This window comes from Molossus molossus, unplaced genomic scaffold (assembly GCF_014108415.1).
Source record: "Molossus molossus isolate mMolMol1 unplaced genomic scaffold, mMolMol1.p scaffold_m16_p_8, whole genome shotgun sequence".
In the NCBI taxonomy this organism is placed as follows: Eukaryota; Metazoa; Chordata; class Mammalia; order Chiroptera; family Molossidae; genus Molossus; species Molossus molossus.
The window spans coordinates 48,322,205-48,340,692 of record NW_023425402.1 but is presented as its reverse complement, the minus strand read 5'-3'; the positions used below and the strand labels follow the sequence as shown (position 1 = coordinate 48,340,692).

The 18,488-nt window shown below is 39.3% G+C and overlaps 1 protein-coding gene across 1 annotated transcript in view; it reads left to right on the top strand.

Annotated features, from left to right (window-relative positions):
- The first annotated feature begins 263 nt into the window (after positions 1-263).
- The window catches only part of LOC118621248 (sine oculis binding protein homolog), a 161,909-nt gene continuing 143,684 nt past the window's right edge, over positions 264-18,488 (top strand). The window contains exons 1-3 of the mRNA XM_036248598.1: positions 264-414; positions 14,296-14,434; positions 16,200-16,385. Coding sequence (XP_036104491.1) covers positions 319-414; positions 14,296-14,434; positions 16,200-16,385 — 421 coding nt within the window. The 5' untranslated portion in view covers positions 264-318. The remainder of the gene's footprint in view (positions 415-14,295; positions 14,435-16,199; positions 16,386-18,488) is intronic.

The following is an 18,488-nucleotide window of genomic DNA, read 5'->3' as shown; positions in this document are numbered from 1 at the left end:
GGAGCAGGAGCGGCGGCGGCGGCATCCCCGAGACTCCTCGAGCTACCTTTCCCTCTGACAGCCACTGACGTTCTCCGCCGCTAGAAGAGACCCCGCTTCTCCGGCGCCTGCCTTCCCTCCTCCCCCCCACCCCCCAGCCCCAGCCCCAGCCCCGCCAACACCGCTACCTCCGCCAGCGCTGCCACCATCAGCACCACCTCCACCACCACCACCTCCACCACCACCACCTCCACCACCACCACCTCCACCACCACCACCACCACCACCGCCGGCGGCGGCAGCAGCCATTTCATCTCCACAGAAACCAGACACAAAAACATGGCAGAAATGGAGAAAGAAGGGAGACCTCCGGAAAATAAAAGGAGTAGGAAACCGGCTCACCCAGTGAAAAGGGAGATCAATGAGGAAATGAAGGTATTTTTGGACTTCGGGGTTGGAGAGACGGAGCTCTTTCTTTCGCCCGCTCCTTTTGGGCCGTTGTCTGGATTTGGGGGGTACAGGGGAGCGCTTGTCAGTTTCGGTAGGATGCCCTGAACGCCTCAGCTCCTCCTCCAGGTGCAAAACGGAGGCCAACTCGCGGGTTGCATCCCGGGATTTGCCTACCTCCAATTTGATGGGGGTGGGGGCGGCCGGAGAACCACATACTATTTAACCTTATAAACCCCAGTTTGGCACAGACGCGTTTCAGCGGGAGGGGTCCGGGAGCCCAAGTGGCGGTGGGCATGGCGAAGAGGCTTTCCTAGTCTCTTTCCTAGTCGGCGGTGTAGTTTTTTCCGCTTGTTTGGGAGCCATCCCTCGGATCCCTCCAAAGTTAGGAGCTGCCGGGCCAAGAACCCCGGGAGCGCTCGATTCCACCCTTCTTCTCGGCTCAGCTCCCCGCTACTCGATCCCGCTTCCCCCCAAGTAGCCAGCTGTGGCGGTGTAAAGAGGCTGTCAGTGCCAGGGAGAGTCGCGGCCCGGGCTGCGCGGGTCTGGGTACCGTTTTGACGTCCGGCTCGCCTCGCCCGCCCCTGCCCGCTCTCTCGAGGCTGCCTCCGCCTCCCTCTTGCCTTTGCATGCTTCACTTCCCAGTTAAGCAGACCCGAGCAAGCCCTGCTGAAAGATAGCTGTATGCGGGGCGGCCTTCGCAGAGCGCCTGCCCATTGTTCGGAAAGGCCAGCCCGGAGTCCGCTCGGCGAGGCCGGGCTCCCCGCCAGGCCAGCGGTGCTCCAGAGGTGGCGAGCGCTGCAGCCTGGCGCTCCAGCTGTTCACGTTGGAGCGATTGCACAAGGGCACCGCTCAGCTCCGGACACCCCAGCCCCTATTTTCCATGAAGTTGTAGCTTTTGCCTGGCGAGGGTTTTATTCTGCGATTTAAGGAGTCTCTCCCGATTTTAAAACATATTTTATTTATTTACTTTTTCTTCAAGTTACAAACAAGTAGCAGATATTTGAGGACTTTAGTTTTCATCTTGCAGCTGTCTTGGTGGTCTCCATCTCCTGCGTAGAATCCTTAACACTGTCAAGTTTGTATTTAAAAGGCAAACTGGATGAAAATGTCACGCAACTAAGTTGAATTTATCCCGTTTTGATGTCTTCTTGATTAGAACAAACATATTCTATGAGAGTGCCATATGTGAAGTCCATGCTTAGAAAGGGACACATGGATAAATATATCCTATATGTGTACTTCCAGGAAATTTCCATACAATCTAAATTTTGGACGCAGGGTCCTTATTTCTGGATGAGGAACTTAGTGCTTGGAAGTAGGAGGTGCCGCTTCAGTCCTAAGAGAGTTAAGATTTGCCATTGATTCTGATAGTAGATAGAGAAAGAGAGGGACAAAGGGGTGGTGGTATTCAGACAATCTACAATCACCATTCTTCCTCACTTACCCTTCCTGCGTTTCCAGATTACTTTTCCATTTCATTTTAAATTGGGGGTGGAGGAAGAGGAAAGGGGTGAAGCCTCCAGGAAATCAGTGTGCACTGGCCCTTTAAAACACTGCCTAATGTGATCTATATGGATGGCAGCTTTTAAGTTTCATAGGTTCTAGAATTACAAATTAGCTAATTTTAATCAAAACATGTGAAATGTTATCCCGCCTGGATATAAAGGCTGACTGTGCTCGATGCTTGGGGCTCGCGTTGTTGACTTTGGCGGCGGGCGCACTCCGTGGTTTGGGAGATAGTTGTCCTTCTACAGTATAACAGATGTTTGTCTGAACTGGTGAGGAAGAAACAAAAACAACATTGTGTGAAGGGGAAAAATTACACAATTTTTAGCCAATGCTGCAGGACTAAGTATGGAATTAACCTCCGTGCACAGAATTTCCTCTTTGAAAATGTTATTTTTCTTCTAAATCATCACTTACTATTTGAAGTTTTAATCCTTATAGTTTTAGTCCATTGTAGCATTAAATGAGAAGTTTTAGCCAGCAAATAGTTCAATTGCCTGTATCATGGTATTTTCTCTCTGGTTGGGAACAATGTATCAGAGACCCCTGGCCAAAATCTTCAGTCATGTCAAAGCACACCATGCCAGTGAGTCATGAAACCCCATTTCTAGTGGAATTGTTTAGTAGGCATTCCTCTAATATAATAGCACTGAAAGGCTTCATTTGAAAAGTGATTTTTTCAAAGGTGAAAGGGTTATTTTGAACTCATTAAAATTTTTCTGTTTTTAATATGAATAACCACATCAATAAAACCCATCCCCAAACCTCCTGGTATTATTACTCCTCCATCTAAAGTGTAGAGTAGCATAACACGTTGGTTGCCCTGTATAAAAATATGTGCAACAAAATGTCACCGAGAACACAATGTGGCCTTGTGCAGCTTCATATCGGTGCTGCTGGAGCTGCCTGGCTGTGTTTGCCTTCATCTGAACAGCTTTCATCTGGACCAGTGTAAACTAAGCCCTGGTAAGTAATCACTGCCCGGCAGAAAGAAAGGAATGTATACAGCTAGCACGGCCTAAGCTGTAAAAACGGAAACTTGAGCCCCCACCGCGGATCACATATCAAGGCTTGAAGGTAGGGGAAATGAAAGGGGGAAAGAGGAGAGAGCGAATGGAAAAGTCAGCCTGGGAAGTGGAGGATCAGGAGGAGGCCCCCCTTAGGGAGATTTGGCTCAGGGATTAGGGAATTTTATCATGGTGTACAGTGACCTACTCAGGTTTCAACACTGGTTGGATCAAGTTGCTTCTCTGCAAGCTGAAAGAAAAAGGACTGGTGTGTATGTGATTTTTTCCCCTTCTGGTAATAGAAAGGACATTGGTACAAGTATCTATTTTAAGTACAGCAAATGCAGGGCACTGAGAAATCAGCAACAAAATTACCTCTTCATAGAGACTTCCTTCAAGATTTCCTAATTGAGATAGTCACATATTTATTTAAAAATGGCTGGAGAACACAAACTGGCTGAGGTTTAGCTGACACCAGTAATGGCATTGGAGATTGCCTTCATGTGGCTGGGAGCTAATGTTGGTTGCTGTTTCACTAGATCAGATATTGAGTTACATTTTCGTTATCACTGGTTTAATGTACATGGCAGTTGTAACAAATTTAAATTTGATACAATATAATTTTGTGTGTGAGAAATACATGACTTGGCATAGTTTGCTTATAGTGTACTTTAGTGACAATATCTTCAAGCAGAAATGTTTGTCTCATTATGACCTTTACAGTGTTGTTGTTTTTTTAATCTTTCTTTTTCTTCTCCCTTCATCCTGTTTTTTTTTTAATTGATTAAAAAGACTCATTACTTTACTCTAGGTACAATTAGTATGCCTTACTTAATTAGTGGCCAACAGAGGATATTTTTAAAAATGTAATTTACATTTGACTACTTTTGTTTTCTAAAGTGAATATTGTGATCTAATGTAATATGTATTCGTTATACTGTCAACTCACAAGTATCATAATAAATGGATGTTAGGAGGGAATTCTGACATATGGAAGGGTTAATTTGTTTCAAGAGTTCATCTAGACTAGAGAATGGTAGATGTAGTATAAAAACTAGTTTGTATTATTGGATGTGAAAATGTGAATAGATGTGTAAGTGTAAATATATGTGCACATAGATCTTAGTGAACATAATTAGTGGTTATCAAACAGCAATGCAACTAGGAAAATCTAAACTATGAATAAAGATAACGAGTAAGAATCTTTCAAAACTCTGACAAAACCAACATGATTAGATTAAGCACTCTTGCCCGAGAACTTTAATAAACAAACCATAATTAATGCATTTACAATGTTTGGCTTCTTTATCAATTGCTAAACTACAAGATATTCTGTGTTAAATCTCTAGGGTCTTTTTTGCTGAAAAAGTTTTTTGTCTACAAATATTCTAAGTAATTTGTACCTAAATTTATGCTTCAGTCCTGATGCCTACAGTTAGAGTCAGTCACATCTGTTAGAGTTTAGTAGTAAACTCACCACAAGATTTTCTAGTTTGGTTTCTGATGGTCTCCATTTGGCATTAAAAATGACCTGTGTCAATTGCGTAGATGATAAAACAACTTGCAGAGCTGAGCTGGTGAGTGCAGTAAGATAAATACCTTAGCTTTAAAAAAAAAAATAATAGAGAAATCAGAGTATAGATTAGAAAAGTCAGCATGGGTTGAAATCAGTTACTAAAGCATGTATATTTTAAGTTTTGCTGTTGAAACTTTGTCCTGGTGTCAGATACAGTGAGTCTCAGGAACTTAGAAAGTGGGCTCAGACCAGATCACACTGTGGCATTCACAAATTATGTCATACTTCAGTGGCCTCAGGTGTGCCACGTGGCAGGACTGGGGACAAATGTCAGCCGGGGCATGGCCCTTGCCCCTTGAGGTGATTTAGGATATTCCTGAGCCCACCAGCCTTGTTCTCTGCATTGTTTCCAGTTGTCTAGCTCAGTGCTCCAGCCCTAACCCCATAAGAGGTGGTCCCGGAAGGAAACGGAGAGCTGTGAATTCTGCCCCGTTCAAACTGGAGGCTTTCTGAAAAGAGTCTCTCCATCTGTGAACCTGTGAATATGATGTGTGGTAGAGAGAGATTCTCAAAGCCTTATACAACTCGCAGGTTCCAGAGACGAGGAAATGGAAAGGAACCACTCCACTTCCTCCCAAATCTGAAATAAACATTTGAACTAGAAGAAAATGAGTCTGACAGACTCATTCCCTTCTGCGTTTCCTGCCTCTGTGCTTGCCAAGCACTGCTCTGAGAAGCCAAGCCCTACTCTCCTTGTGTGAAAGAGACTCATGGAAACCAAGAGGCAACAGAGTTTTTAAAGGAAAGTCAAAAACAGGGCCTCAAAAAGCGTAAATATCAGTGAGCACAAATAACTATCTAAAAAAGTAGAGTTCCAGGGAAATATAGTGTTTTGTTAGGGGGGCTAAACTTTTTATATCTTCTAAGGAAGAGTTTTTTTTATTAAGAGTATTTTTACTTCTTTTTAAAAAAAATTATTAGAAGTAGTAGAAGGTGGGTCATATAAAAATCTCTGAAGTCTAAAACTTCCTCTTGTGGGATGGGAAGTCAGCCATACTTGCACTCTCGAGCTAATAAGATTATTGAATGTTTTCCTAAAAGAGAAGGGATATTACAGGGTAGAATGAGAAAAAACTAGAGTACTTTGTTTTTGATGGTGCCAACTGAAACATGTAAACAGACATGAAAGCATGGGATGAGTGAGATTTTGAATGTATATTTTAGGATCTGTAGACCGATGGGTGTTAGTATCTCTTATATAACCAAAGGGCTGTGGAACTCTGTCTTGCTTTAAGACCAGTGGCTTTGGCACAGTGAGGAAAACAATGTAACAAGTCTTGGCGATTTTTAGGGCAGTTCTGCAGCTGTGATAGGCCACAGCTGCACACAGCTGCACACCTGCCGTGCCTGCCACAATGTTAGTCTGAAGGCTGATATCCACAATTTCACAGCATTTGTTTGACCTTTTCAGGATATTTGATGTCCTGGTCAAAGATTAAAATGTGAGGACATAATTGTCTGCTCTGTGTCACAATAAGACAATAAGGCAACATAGATTTTATATGCAGAAGCACACAAGTTCGATTTCATATGCCAATTATACAACCATTCAATTCAGAATATATTAATAGGAGAACAAGACTTTCTCGTTAGGCCCGCTCAAGGCTGGAGTTGGAGTTTAGTGTTAGGATGTGTCCTCTGCCCTTAGAATTACATCGTAATAATTGTGTTATGGATGAGAAAGTGCTGCAAAATGACCCTAATGGAGCTCAGTGACCATCTTCAAAGGATTTCAAGCTAAAGAGTTGTAGTTCAGGTAAAGACAGCAGGGCTCAATGGGTAAAGTCTGCATCAAGAATGTGGATCTGGCCGCTCTTACTATTTCATGCATGTGAATGACCCTCTAATGGGTCATATGTGGGGATTGTCCTTAGTATACCATCTGATCCAGTGGGATCATGAATGTGGAAATACTTTGTAATCTATAAAGGGCTCTTCTAATATTTCTTTTGCACTATTTATTAAATTTATTTTATTTTTTTATCCTCACCTGAGGATATTTTTTGATATTTTGTTCAGATAGAGTGGGAGGGAGAGAGAGAGAGAGAAACATCGATGTGAAAGGGACACATCGAGTGGTTGCCACCCACATGACCCAGCCAGGGCCGGGGACAAACTGCAGCCGAGGTACGTGCCCTTAGCGGGAACTGAACCCGGGTCTCTCTGGACCACAGGCCGACGTAATCACTGAGCCAAACCGGCCAGGGCTCTTTTGCACTATTCAGATTTTACCTCCCACCTTGGAAAAACCGTAAAAATAAAATCCATGTTAGAGCATCGGCCCGAGGACTGGAGAGTCTCAGGTTTGATTCCAGTCAAGGTCACGTACCTCGGTTGCAGTTCAGTATCAGGCCCAGGTTGGGGTCGTGCGAGGGGCAGCCAGTGGATGTGTCTCTCTCACATAGATGTTTCTCTCAATCTCTCTCCCTCCCTCTCTCTGATTCTATCTGAAGATAAATGGAAAAATATCCTTGAGTGAGGATTAAAAAAGGAGATGATTTAGGCTCAGCCCTATGCCAACAGGGGAGGGGAGCGCTAGAGGCAAGCAGTACCTCTAATCAAGTTCAATGCCTACTTTCTACAAAAGAAGTGGACTCTTTTGCATATTCCTCCCCCCACCTCCATTTTAAATGTCAATTTTTTTAATCCTCCCCCTAGGACATTTTTCCATTTTTGTTCAGATAGAGTGGGAGGGAGGGAGAGGAAGAGAGAGAGAGAAAGAAACATCGACGTGAAAGGGACACATCTAGGGCTGCCACCTGCACGACCAACCAGGGCCCGGGACAAACTACAACTGAGGTACGCGCCCTTAGTGGGAACCGAACCCAGGTCTCTCTGGACCACAGGCTGACACTCCAACCACTGAGCCAGACCAGCCAGGGCTTAAATGTCAATTATTGAATCCAATGATACTTAATAGAAATCTATCCTAGAAGTTAGTACACATGGAGGTGAAAAGGGAGATAAAATATTTTCCAAAAATAACCATAATTCTATTATTAATAACCTTAACCTTAAATATTCAAATTTTTTCTGCCTTTTAAATTGTTCAGGATTGGGGTTTCCTTTTCCTTTGAAAGAATTTCTTACCCGCTTCAGTTTCTTGGATAATGTGTGTCAGAATGTGTTGAAGTTAAGTAATATAACTGACAGAGCCTTTCTATTGTCACTAGAATTGTGAATGTGGCTGACATGGTTGTCCATGAGAAGACTATGTGTTAATTAATTTTTATTAAAACGTTTATTTTTACAAAAATAATAGATGGACATGACAGAAATAACAAAATAAGCAATATAAATAAGCAAAAAGAAAAAGCCTATAATTTTCCCACCCAGACACAATTACTCTCAACATTTTGATGTACATCTTTTAATGCCCTTTTCTATGTTATATAATATTTTTTAAAGAAACAAAATGGTCTTACAGTGTACTAGCCTTCCTTTTAAAACTTAATATATTTAATAGCTTTTATGGCAGTAAAAATTATCTACAGCATATATTTTAGTAACAAAATAGTATTCCATGTTAGTCATTCTATGACTAAGCTGTAATTTATTTAACCAAATTTTTTATTGTTTGGAATTATAGTATGTTTCTAAGAAAAATAACACTGAAATAAATGTTCCTGAACATTGCATATTTTTGCAATAATTTCTTTAGACTAGTTTCTATAATGACTAGAAATAATATTGCTGAATCAAGGGGTATGTACATTTTTAAGGCTTTTATTTTTATTGATTTTAGAGAGGGAGGAAGGGAGAGGGAGAGAGAGACAGAAACATCAATGAAAGAAAACATCGATTGCCTGCCTTCTGCATGCCCCCCACTGGGGATCAGGTCCACAACCTGGGCATGTACCCTGACCGGGAATCAAACCAGCGACCTCTTGGTGCATGGGTCGACACTCAACCACTGAGCCACACAGTCCAGGGTGCAATTTTTAAGGCTTTTAGTGCATAGAGTCAAGTTACCTTTTCTAAAAGAGTGTTGTATTAACTTAAATTCACAATACTAGGAGAGTCCTCATTAACACTGGATATAATTTTTTAATGTGCAAATATTTATTTTTAGAGTCAGTTATTTTGAATTTTGTTTGATCATTTTTTTTGATATTTGTGAATACATTCAAATGAATTAGCACATTTCTTGAGTACATTCAAGTGCTAGGCATTGTGCTAGGAGAGGCATAAAATGAAATAAAAGATTTCTGCCCTCAAGTAACTTAGTGTATTTGGGATAGATGACATATTTTATTAGAACTGGAGTTGGGCCCTGGCCGGGTGGCTCAGGTGGATGGAGTGTCATCCCATATACCAAAAGGTTTCCCCTTTGATTCCGGTCAGGGCACCTACCTAGGTTGTGAGTTTGATCCCATTTGGAGCATGTATGGGAGGCAAGTGAATGATATAAAAATCAATGAAAACATATCCTCAGATGAGGATTAAAAGAAAAAAAAAAGAACTAGAAGTTGGAGGGAAAATGGGAATTATGTTTGTGCGGAGAAGGAGGACATGGCTTTTCCTTCATTTCAGTGAGTCATGGGAGCTCTTTGAAAATTTTCTGCTCTCTGGGGTAGGATACAAAGTTGAAATCACATTGACATTCAGTTATGCAAGGCCTGAGATGAAAGAAATCAGTGATACCTATGTATATTTTAAAATCTGCTTGTTGTTTTCAAAATAACATCATTAGTCCTTTTTGAAGACCTTGAACTACCTGTGTTGCAGAGGTATTTTGAGAATTTATAATGATTGTTATTTTCAAAGCACATTGGAACCAACTCTTTATTGGTAAAATGTTCAATTAAAAATCATTTGACTGAACTTGGATGTTTGTGCAGTACTTCTAGTTGAATGAGGACAGTATGTAATGAATGTACTGGGAATTCAGTTTTGACCAAAATAAAATTTGCCAGTATATAAGGAACTCAGGGTAGTGGGGAAATAATAAAATGTCCTGCCTTTCCACTATCTTTCTGTGACTTTTTTATTCAATTCTAGAAAGAGATTATGCTTTCAGACTAAATGTTAGGATTGTCTTCTTTCCTTAGGAGTTCTGGAGGTGAGAGGGAGAGAAATTGGAAAGAGCAAGAAGAGGTATGGGAATAAAGTAATAGAAGTGCAAAGCAATTAGAGTCAGATGTGATGTCAAAACTTGTCAAATGAGAAGGTGAAATTTTAGTTATAAATTTTGAGCACCCCCATTTCAACAATACAAATAATTAAGGAGAGTAGGGTCCAATGATCAAATCTGAAAGAAAGCTAAATTTTAACAGAGGTAGTGATGCCCGAGTTGGAACGCTGTTTACATGTGATATTAACATCTTCTGATATGATTTTTTTTTGCAACTCGTTGATTGGTCCAAGGAGGTAGCTTCTTTGGAATTGCTGACACATTGGACGTTACAGACTTTGTAACAGAAAGAGACCTGGTATAAGAATCTGTATTTTCATTCTGACTTTACTAGGTGATCTCTCATGCCTGCCATTTACCTTCTGGATGCTTTCATTTCTCTTGTAAAATGAGGATGTTACATAGGTTCACCAAAAGTTTATTGTGGAAATCAAATACCTAATTCATAGGGTTACTGAAAGGAACAGGAGACTTTTAAAGGATGTGGAAACACTATAAAGTGCTATAAGAGTGTTAGACATTATCATTATAATTATAGTGACCTATTTTCCAAACCCAAATTGGACCACATGGTATGAGAGAGGATTTTTGTGCCACTTCCAAGGGCGAGAGGCTGTCTGCAAAATGTGATTCAGATGCCAGAATATTGAAATTTCTGGCACATTTTGATGGTTTATGGGAGCAATGATAAACTATTTGAAATAGTGGCTGTTTAGTAAAATTTATGATGTGTGATCACTATAATTATATTTCTTTGCAAAAGGTATTTTATTTCTCATATAAGTAGAAGTTCTTTGGTTTCACAAAGTCTCAGAGCTTGGAAAGACTTCCAGGGCTCTACTTCAGCTTCCCAGTCTAAGTCTCCAGGGCAAACGGTGGGTGAAGAGTTAGGGGGAGCACGTTGTGCGGTCGGTCTCCCTTAGCACAGTAGCTTCTCTTATTGTCGAGCATCCTTACCTCAGCATCTCTGTATTTTAACTCTTATCACCTTTATTTGTCACCTATTTCAAAAAACATAATGGACATAAACTTATGTAGGAAAAGAATAATTTTTTTAGTAGAAAACTTCTTTTGGGTAAAGGATAACAATACCAAAAAATGTTGAAAAAATAACTGTGGGAATTCTCTTTCCGAAGGACTTAAACCCCTCATGGGCCATAAACATTAAATTCGTTTCTCCTGGAATATGTTATGTTTCTTGGATGATAACTACAAAAATATATTTCATTTCCTTTGGTTTAGCACCATAATGAGTCCATATGATATCTGGCATCAAATTCTACCTAGAAATTTAAATTTTTAAGTTATTTATTCCTTGGGGTTCTTCTCTCTCTCTCTCTCTCTCTCTCTCTCTCTCTCTCTCTCTCTCTCTTATATAGAGAGAAGCATCAATATGTTGTTCCACTTATTCATTCATTCATTGGTTGATTCTTGTAGGTGCCCTGATGAAGGATCAAAGCCACACCTTGGCATATTGGGTCCATGCTCCTAACCAACTGAGCTACCTGGCTAGGGCTGCTTTCTCTCTCTCTCTGTCTTTCTTTTAAATCCTCACCAAAGGATATGTTTTCATTGATTTTAGAAAGAGAGGAAGGGAGAGAGAAAGAGAGAGACAACAATGTGAGAGAGAAACATTGATTGGTTGCCTCTGATACATGCCCCGACCTGGGGTCAAACCCACAACCCAGGTATGTGCCCTGACGGAAGATCGGACCCACCACCTTTTGGAGTATGGGACAGTGCTCCAACCAGCTTAGCCACCCAGCCAGGGCAGGGTTGCTTTCTTAATATAATAGTATAAGTTAGAGGTAGTAGTCTATTTCTTATACTGTAAGAAACTCTGGTATTCATTTTCTTTTTCTTTCAGTGAAAGTCTTGTTCCTCCCTTCATGAAAAGTTTGAGATTTATGGCTTGAGGCTTTATAAATCTTTTGTTTTCAATTTTTGCTATCATATATTAAAACATTAAGGAGTTTATTTTATTTTCAATGACAAGAAAGGGACTGTTTTAGAGTTTATTTTCATGGACATTTATAGTAACTCAAAAATCATGGAAGAGATAAGTTCATATTGATTGTTCCATGAAGTATTTGAGTTTTCAGCACAAACCATAAACTAAGTGATGCAGTTAAGGTGCCCAAATAATATGAATTTGGTGTTAATAATCCAGTTGATATTTCAGTTTTTATCCAAATGTGTGAAACTTCTGAATTTCATCCCTGGGATGGATTCTAAAAGACTGAATGGCTTTGCGGCTAAACTAAAACAAACAAATCTATATGCTGACTGGGAGGTTGCTCCATGAATGATGCATCTGTGGCCTGCGTGTCACTTCAGGGCTTAGAACTGGAGAGAGAGGTGCCCAGATACACCTGGTCTGGAAAATTGGATATGGTGGCCAGGAGTTACTATGCAGAAAATTTTGTCTTGACATGGTTTTTGTAAAAATTGGGGCACACAGCATACAGACTAATAGAATGGCTTGAACTTGGCTTTTAACATTGTTGAAATTGTTTTTGTTTTTTTGGCTGCAAGGAGTGATCCTTATCCTTGGAGATTTCTGCTGCCAGACCACTGATGGAGGACCTCGATTTGTGTGCTCAGGCACTGTCAGTTTCCAGTGCAGGCACTGAGCTTAGTGAAAGAAACTGGGTGTTAGGGGAGACCGATGCCTCATTAAAGGGATCTCTTTTGATTGAGCAGAGCAGCATTTAGCGGCGTCCTCCTCAGTGGTATTCAGAAGTTGCTGAGCTTATTATACATATCGATCATATCATCTTTGTGCATTCATGAAAAGAATGTCTATTTAATGTGGACATGACCAGCCATCAGAGAGAATAAATGCCTCACTAGAGCTTGATATGGATGACTGTTGCCCTCGTGGATGGTAAAACTGAATCAATCTGGCTGGATTTTTAAAAATTGCTTGTGCACGATACTATCACAGGTAGAGCCAGTTGGAGCTCTAAGCTTAAGTGGGTACGAAAGCACAAAATCTAGCATCCTGTGGGTGGTTTGAAATGCCAGGTTTGTTTTTGTGGAGAGAGTAGTGTAATATCTTTTTTTTTTTTTAATGCAACCCCTGCTGAAATCTAAAGTCGTGAAATTTAAGAGAACATAGAACTCACACGTTGAGGCTGAGCACTCTGGTTTCACCTGGGTGCTTTGTTTCAGGTATATAAATTATATATCCCAGTGTAATTCAGAAATGACAGCTTCTAGGAAGAATGAGAAAAGACTCTTTGAGCCTCAGAGAAGGTTAGAATATATATTTTTCTAGCTCTGTCTAGGAGGCTCAGGCTGCCTTGCCAGACAGAGAGGCTTTTAAAAATTAATTCAACAAACATGTGTTAAGCTCTTATTCTGTAGTGTAGATTCCTTCTTTTTATTTTTAGAAAAATTTCCAGCTTTATTGAGACATAATTGACACATAACTCTGTAAGTTTGAGGTGTACAAGGGGTTGATCTGATACATTTATAGATTGCAGAATGATGACCACCATAGGGTTAGCTGCTACCTCTGTGCATAGTTTACCGTTTCCTTTTGTGTAAGATCTCTCTTAGCAACATTCACGTATGTGATACAGTATTATTAGCTATAATCACATGCTGTACATTAGATCCCCAAACTTTTAAATCTTATAACTGGAAATTTGTGCCCATTAACCAATATCTTTCTATTTCCCTGGTAACCACCACGCTTCTCTTTATTTTTCAGACAGAGATTCTTTGAGGCACACAAACATGAAGATCATTAACAAACATAGTCTCACATCTTGCTTCCAGATCTAGCAGTTGATAAGTTCATAAAACATAGTCAACTGAGATTAAAGCTTTTAAATCTGTCCAAGTATGTCCATTATTGTCACAGTTTGATATCTATAATAGCAACAGCACCTTATATTTAGATATTGATTTATAGTTCAGAAAGTGTTTTCATATGTTATCCAAAATCTGGGCTGACTAGTAACCTTAAAATTATTTGGTACTTTTATATTATATCTCAAAAAGACAATCACAATGTTCTTTGATTTCAGGGAGAAAAACTCACTACAAGTTGATAAAGCAAATTAGGCATTGATTTTTAAAGAATACTCCTGCAAAAGGGTAAATCAAAAAGGGAGACCATTGTAGCCAATTTAGCTTACTGTGTGGTAGTGGTTGACAATTTTTTTCACTGAGATTTTGCTTTATCTGAGATAGGTTGTGTTAAGAAACATCTGAATCAGAAAGCAACTTTAATTTACATTAATCTGAGCCACAAAAAGTCAATTAATTGTTTTTATTTTCAAAATCATTTAAAGCTGTTTTTGTGCTAATTTCAATATTTTTGTATTAGAATCGGATAGACATTGCAGAGGAATATGCTAAAACTGTGTTTCTGTTTGTAAGCAAAACTGACTAATACCTTTTTTCTTATTATCTTTAAATTGCAAATGTCTGAAGGCCTGTCATAATTTGATGCGTCATCCAGAGACTTAAATGCATTACAATTTCTGAACATGATTTGAAAAATGAACAGGACCCTAGGGGAGGTGGGTAGAGGCTGGTAGTAAATGAGTAGTGCAAACAGAATTTGATTTATGTATTCTTTTCAAATAATTATTGATTATATAAATAAGTAGCCTATGCTTCCCTTTCAGAACTTTGCAGAAAACACTATGAATGAACTCCTTGGCTGGTATGGCTATGATAAGGTTGAATTGAAAGATGGTGAAGATATTGAATTCAGGAGCTACCCTACAGATGGAGAGAGCCGGCAGCACATTTCTGTTCTCAAAGGTAATGACATTTAATGTCCCTTTGTTCATGCCAAGAAGGATTAACTATCTCAACCTGCCAGAATTGAGTTGCTTTGGGACTCATTTTGTTGATTATGCCAATGGTTGATTTACATGTACATCCCCAGTAGTGCTTTCCCATAAGCAGAATTCCACAAAATATAAGGGCACAACATAAAACAAAAGTAGATACAGCTTGATCTCTTTCCAGCGATGGGAGAACTAGCCAGACAAGAGCTAGGGACCGTAAGTGCTGTCGTCCTGCGCATGGATTTATAGAAAGGGATGTTTGCTAACTTCTCGTTTCCTAAGCCCTTTGATATATGAATTGTTGGGGCCTGGTGCTTTCTGTGAAGGGAACCGCTAGGTTTAGATGTTCACACTGCAAGAGAGAGTCATGGTTACTGTGTGTGTGTGTGTGTGTGTGTGTGTGTGTGTGAATTCTTAAAGTCCTGTTTCTGTTTAGAATTTGAAGTTTTCATCCTTCCCATATCCCCACACCTGTGGATAAGGTAGATTGAGGAGTAAGAAAGCAGTATTTGATTGGATCCTGTATTATTCTATAGAAGTTCCTTAAAGCCCAGCCAAAGAATGGAAATTAGAGGCTTGACAGCTGAATTAACACAGATTCTACTGGTGGTGCTAGATAGCGCATGAGGGAGATCAGAACCATCAGTGGGTGTTGGTGTGGATACTGAACTTACGAACCTAAATTTGAAAGGAGTCTTTAAAAAAAGAGGAGTATGTGAAGAAGCAACTCATTTGGGGAAACTTGAGTAAAATGCGGGTAACACTAATTATGTGTCATTGTTGGCAATTTGATCAGTATTTGCTTTGCATTCAAAGTCTATTGGCATAAACTACCTGTTCATGCATTTTGTTCCCAGCGTCTAAAATAGCACTTTTCCTTCTTATATGCCAAGCCACGAAATGTAAATGAGCTGTCCTGCAGGCATGTGGAATCGAACGTACGTGACAAATTTTATGTTAAGCTTGCTATGAAATTGTACACATCATGTTATAGCAATAATATCAATTTCATTGTAAATGAAAAATACAACTTGTGAGTTCATATTCTATAAACTAATAGCTCATAAAATACTTGGACTAGGTAATAATCTTTCCCTCTGGGGAACAGGAGTGCCAGGTTATGCAATTAGAGGGAAAAGGTTGTTTTCTATGGTTGAGTTTTTAAAAAATGATTAACACGCAAAGATAAATTTCACAAAGTTCATATCATTGTAAGTTTTCTTTATTTTCATTTTTGTTAATTTTTAATTGATATTAATGGGTTAATTTAATGGGTCTACCCCATGCAATAAGTTATATTCATTTGTTTCTTTTTATATTGGTGCTTTTGATTATATTATGAACCAAGTTTATGATACACTGGGACCTAGTTACAGTGCTGAGTAGGTGGGGGGCACTTTTTACGTATTCTCCTTGGTAGACAGAGAGTGATGCCTGCTATATATCACTTTGTACATGGAAAAGGTTAATTGCCTCTCAATTTTCTATGGGCTTTTACAGTGCTCAAATTCATCATCATGATACAATTGGGATGTTAGTGGGGCAAATTATAAAAGAGTCCATTGGAGATTTATAAGCCTGAAAAGGTCCTGGATGGTCTGTAGAGTTTTGGTAAAATGTTTAAAGGCTTGCAAGGAAAATTTGTTTTGTTACATAGCTATTTTACTTGAGAAAATGTGGTCATAAGGAAAAGAAGGTCTCTTGTCATATTGAATGTGATTTTTTTTCTCTTACAGAAAATTCTTTGCCAAAACCAAAATTACCTGAGGACAGTGTTATTTCACCATACAATATAAGCACAGGCTATTCAGGGCTTGCCACAGGAAATGGACTCAGTGACTCACCTGCAGGGTCAAAGGATCATGGCAATGTGCCCATTATTGTACCTTTAATTCCTCCACCTTTCATAAAGCCACCAGCAGGTAAGTCATTACTGAGGTTTCCAACAATAACAGATCATAGAAAGTTGTTTTAACTATTTTATAAATAATTATTAAGTTCAAGTTAATTTTGAAAAAGACTTTTAGAAACTTTGTAGATAAGAAATGTTAGTATATGTATTCTTTAAAGTAGTGTTGTTATATTAAGCAAATTCCCCAATCTATTGCTTAGGCTGTAAACTTTCAACCTACAATAAACTTTTTCTGCCACTGGCTACAAAAAGTTATTTTCCATCTCTGAAATGATCTGTTTAAAATAAAAAAGGATGAAATAATTTTTAAAATAAGATATATACTGACTGGTTAGCAAGAAAAAAAGTAAGCATGGTTGGTGGTCTTAAGGGCCAGGTCTCCTCGGTGGGTTTCTAAAGGAAGGGGCAGTTTTATAAAGGGTGTGTGGTAGGCTTGTTCTTCAAAGTTCCTCCTTCTGAATCCACTTAAGAAACCACCTAGATTAGCCATCTCCGCCATAGAGTTATTTTTAATTCCCAGTAAGCTCTTTGAGAGCTTAAAAAAAATAGAGATCTGAATTTCACTTGCATGAAAATGTAATCAGTTCTTTTACATTTCCAGAAAATTAGATGGCAGTATATTAACTTGATAGCAGTGGACAGAGCATGATGTGACATTGCAAGCTAGGTTTCATATCTGTTCTACACAGAGAAAGAAGTTCAGTGATATTGTATCTGGGTTGCTGTAAATGTTGGAATTATGTTAGAAGACTTAATCGCTACACTGGTTTATTTTTTTGTATATTGAATTAAACAGTGATAAATACTGAGTTTTGATTGTAGTATTTACTATAATTTCCTAAAGTTAATGGTTGTATTTTTTTTAGGGAAGGTAGGTGTTTGGTTATGTTTTCCTATCAGTGAAGATATTTGTAGATATGAATTTCTGGGCTTATGTTATAGATATATATGTGCCATATTCTAAGTGTTACTAACATTTTCTTTCATGATATGGACACATTCTCCTCTTGGCCTAGTACATTTTAGCAATAAGTGTCCTTTCATACTGAGGTCCTCAGGTATATTAATAAGATCCATTTACCTGTCAAAGTCACTTATAATGGTGTTAGTCAGCTAATTACCAACATAATTTATGTATCATATAAAGCTTGCCTTTTTTATGCCCTGTTCTCCTTTGTTTGATTGTTTTGTGATACAGAGAGGCTCAAATTTATCTTCCAAGGCTAAGGAAAAGAAGAGGGGTGACTGATTTTATAAATGTGAGGTTCACGTTTGAATGTATGTCCAGTGGCTTAGGTGAGAGGTGATGAAGGTATGTTAAAGCAGTGTGACTAAATGAAAAGAACACAGCCTTCAGATTCAGGCAGCTTGGGTTCAAATCTAAGCTTTGTCACCTACCAGCTCTGTGAACATGAACAAATTATATAAGCTCTCTTCTCCTCAGTTTCCTCATCTGTAAAATGGGGATTATAGTTCTGCCTCAGGGGATTTGCTGTGTCCCTAAAATGAGAAAATGTATGCAAAGCTACCTAACATAATGCCTGCCATATAAAAGCCATTTAATTTTTTTTTTCAGTTTTTAGTTGGCCCTAGAGTTATCGTGCACATAATTTGCACATAAAAAGGTGTGCATCCAAATGCAAATTCCCTTGTAAGATTTATTTGAGGGAAAGCAAACAGCTTTAGAAATTAGCATAGCTGAGGCTAACATGAGTTTGGCATGCCAAAAAACCTGCCCTGGAGTTTCCTGCTGAGCCAGCCACGTGGAATTCAAGCACACAGCTCCTATTTAATTCTAATTCCACATCAGATCAGGAAATAAATATGCAAAGGGATAGAGGCCAAAAACTGAGCCTTGGAAGTCTTAGACGTTGGAACTCTGAGGAATTACAAGCCAGAGTAACCGAACACCAGTGGTTTTATGCTGTCTTCCATGAGACTCCAAGGCGCGCTCATCTGTTCAAAGCAAAATGTGGGGAAGGACGTGTTTAATTTTCTGTATCTGCTCTAAACCTGACTCGAGCCTACTCCAGGGTTCTAGGCGACAAGACAAAGACACAGAAAAGTCCTCTGCTTTCAGCAGATACTTACAGGAGAGATGAGGTTTGATGTA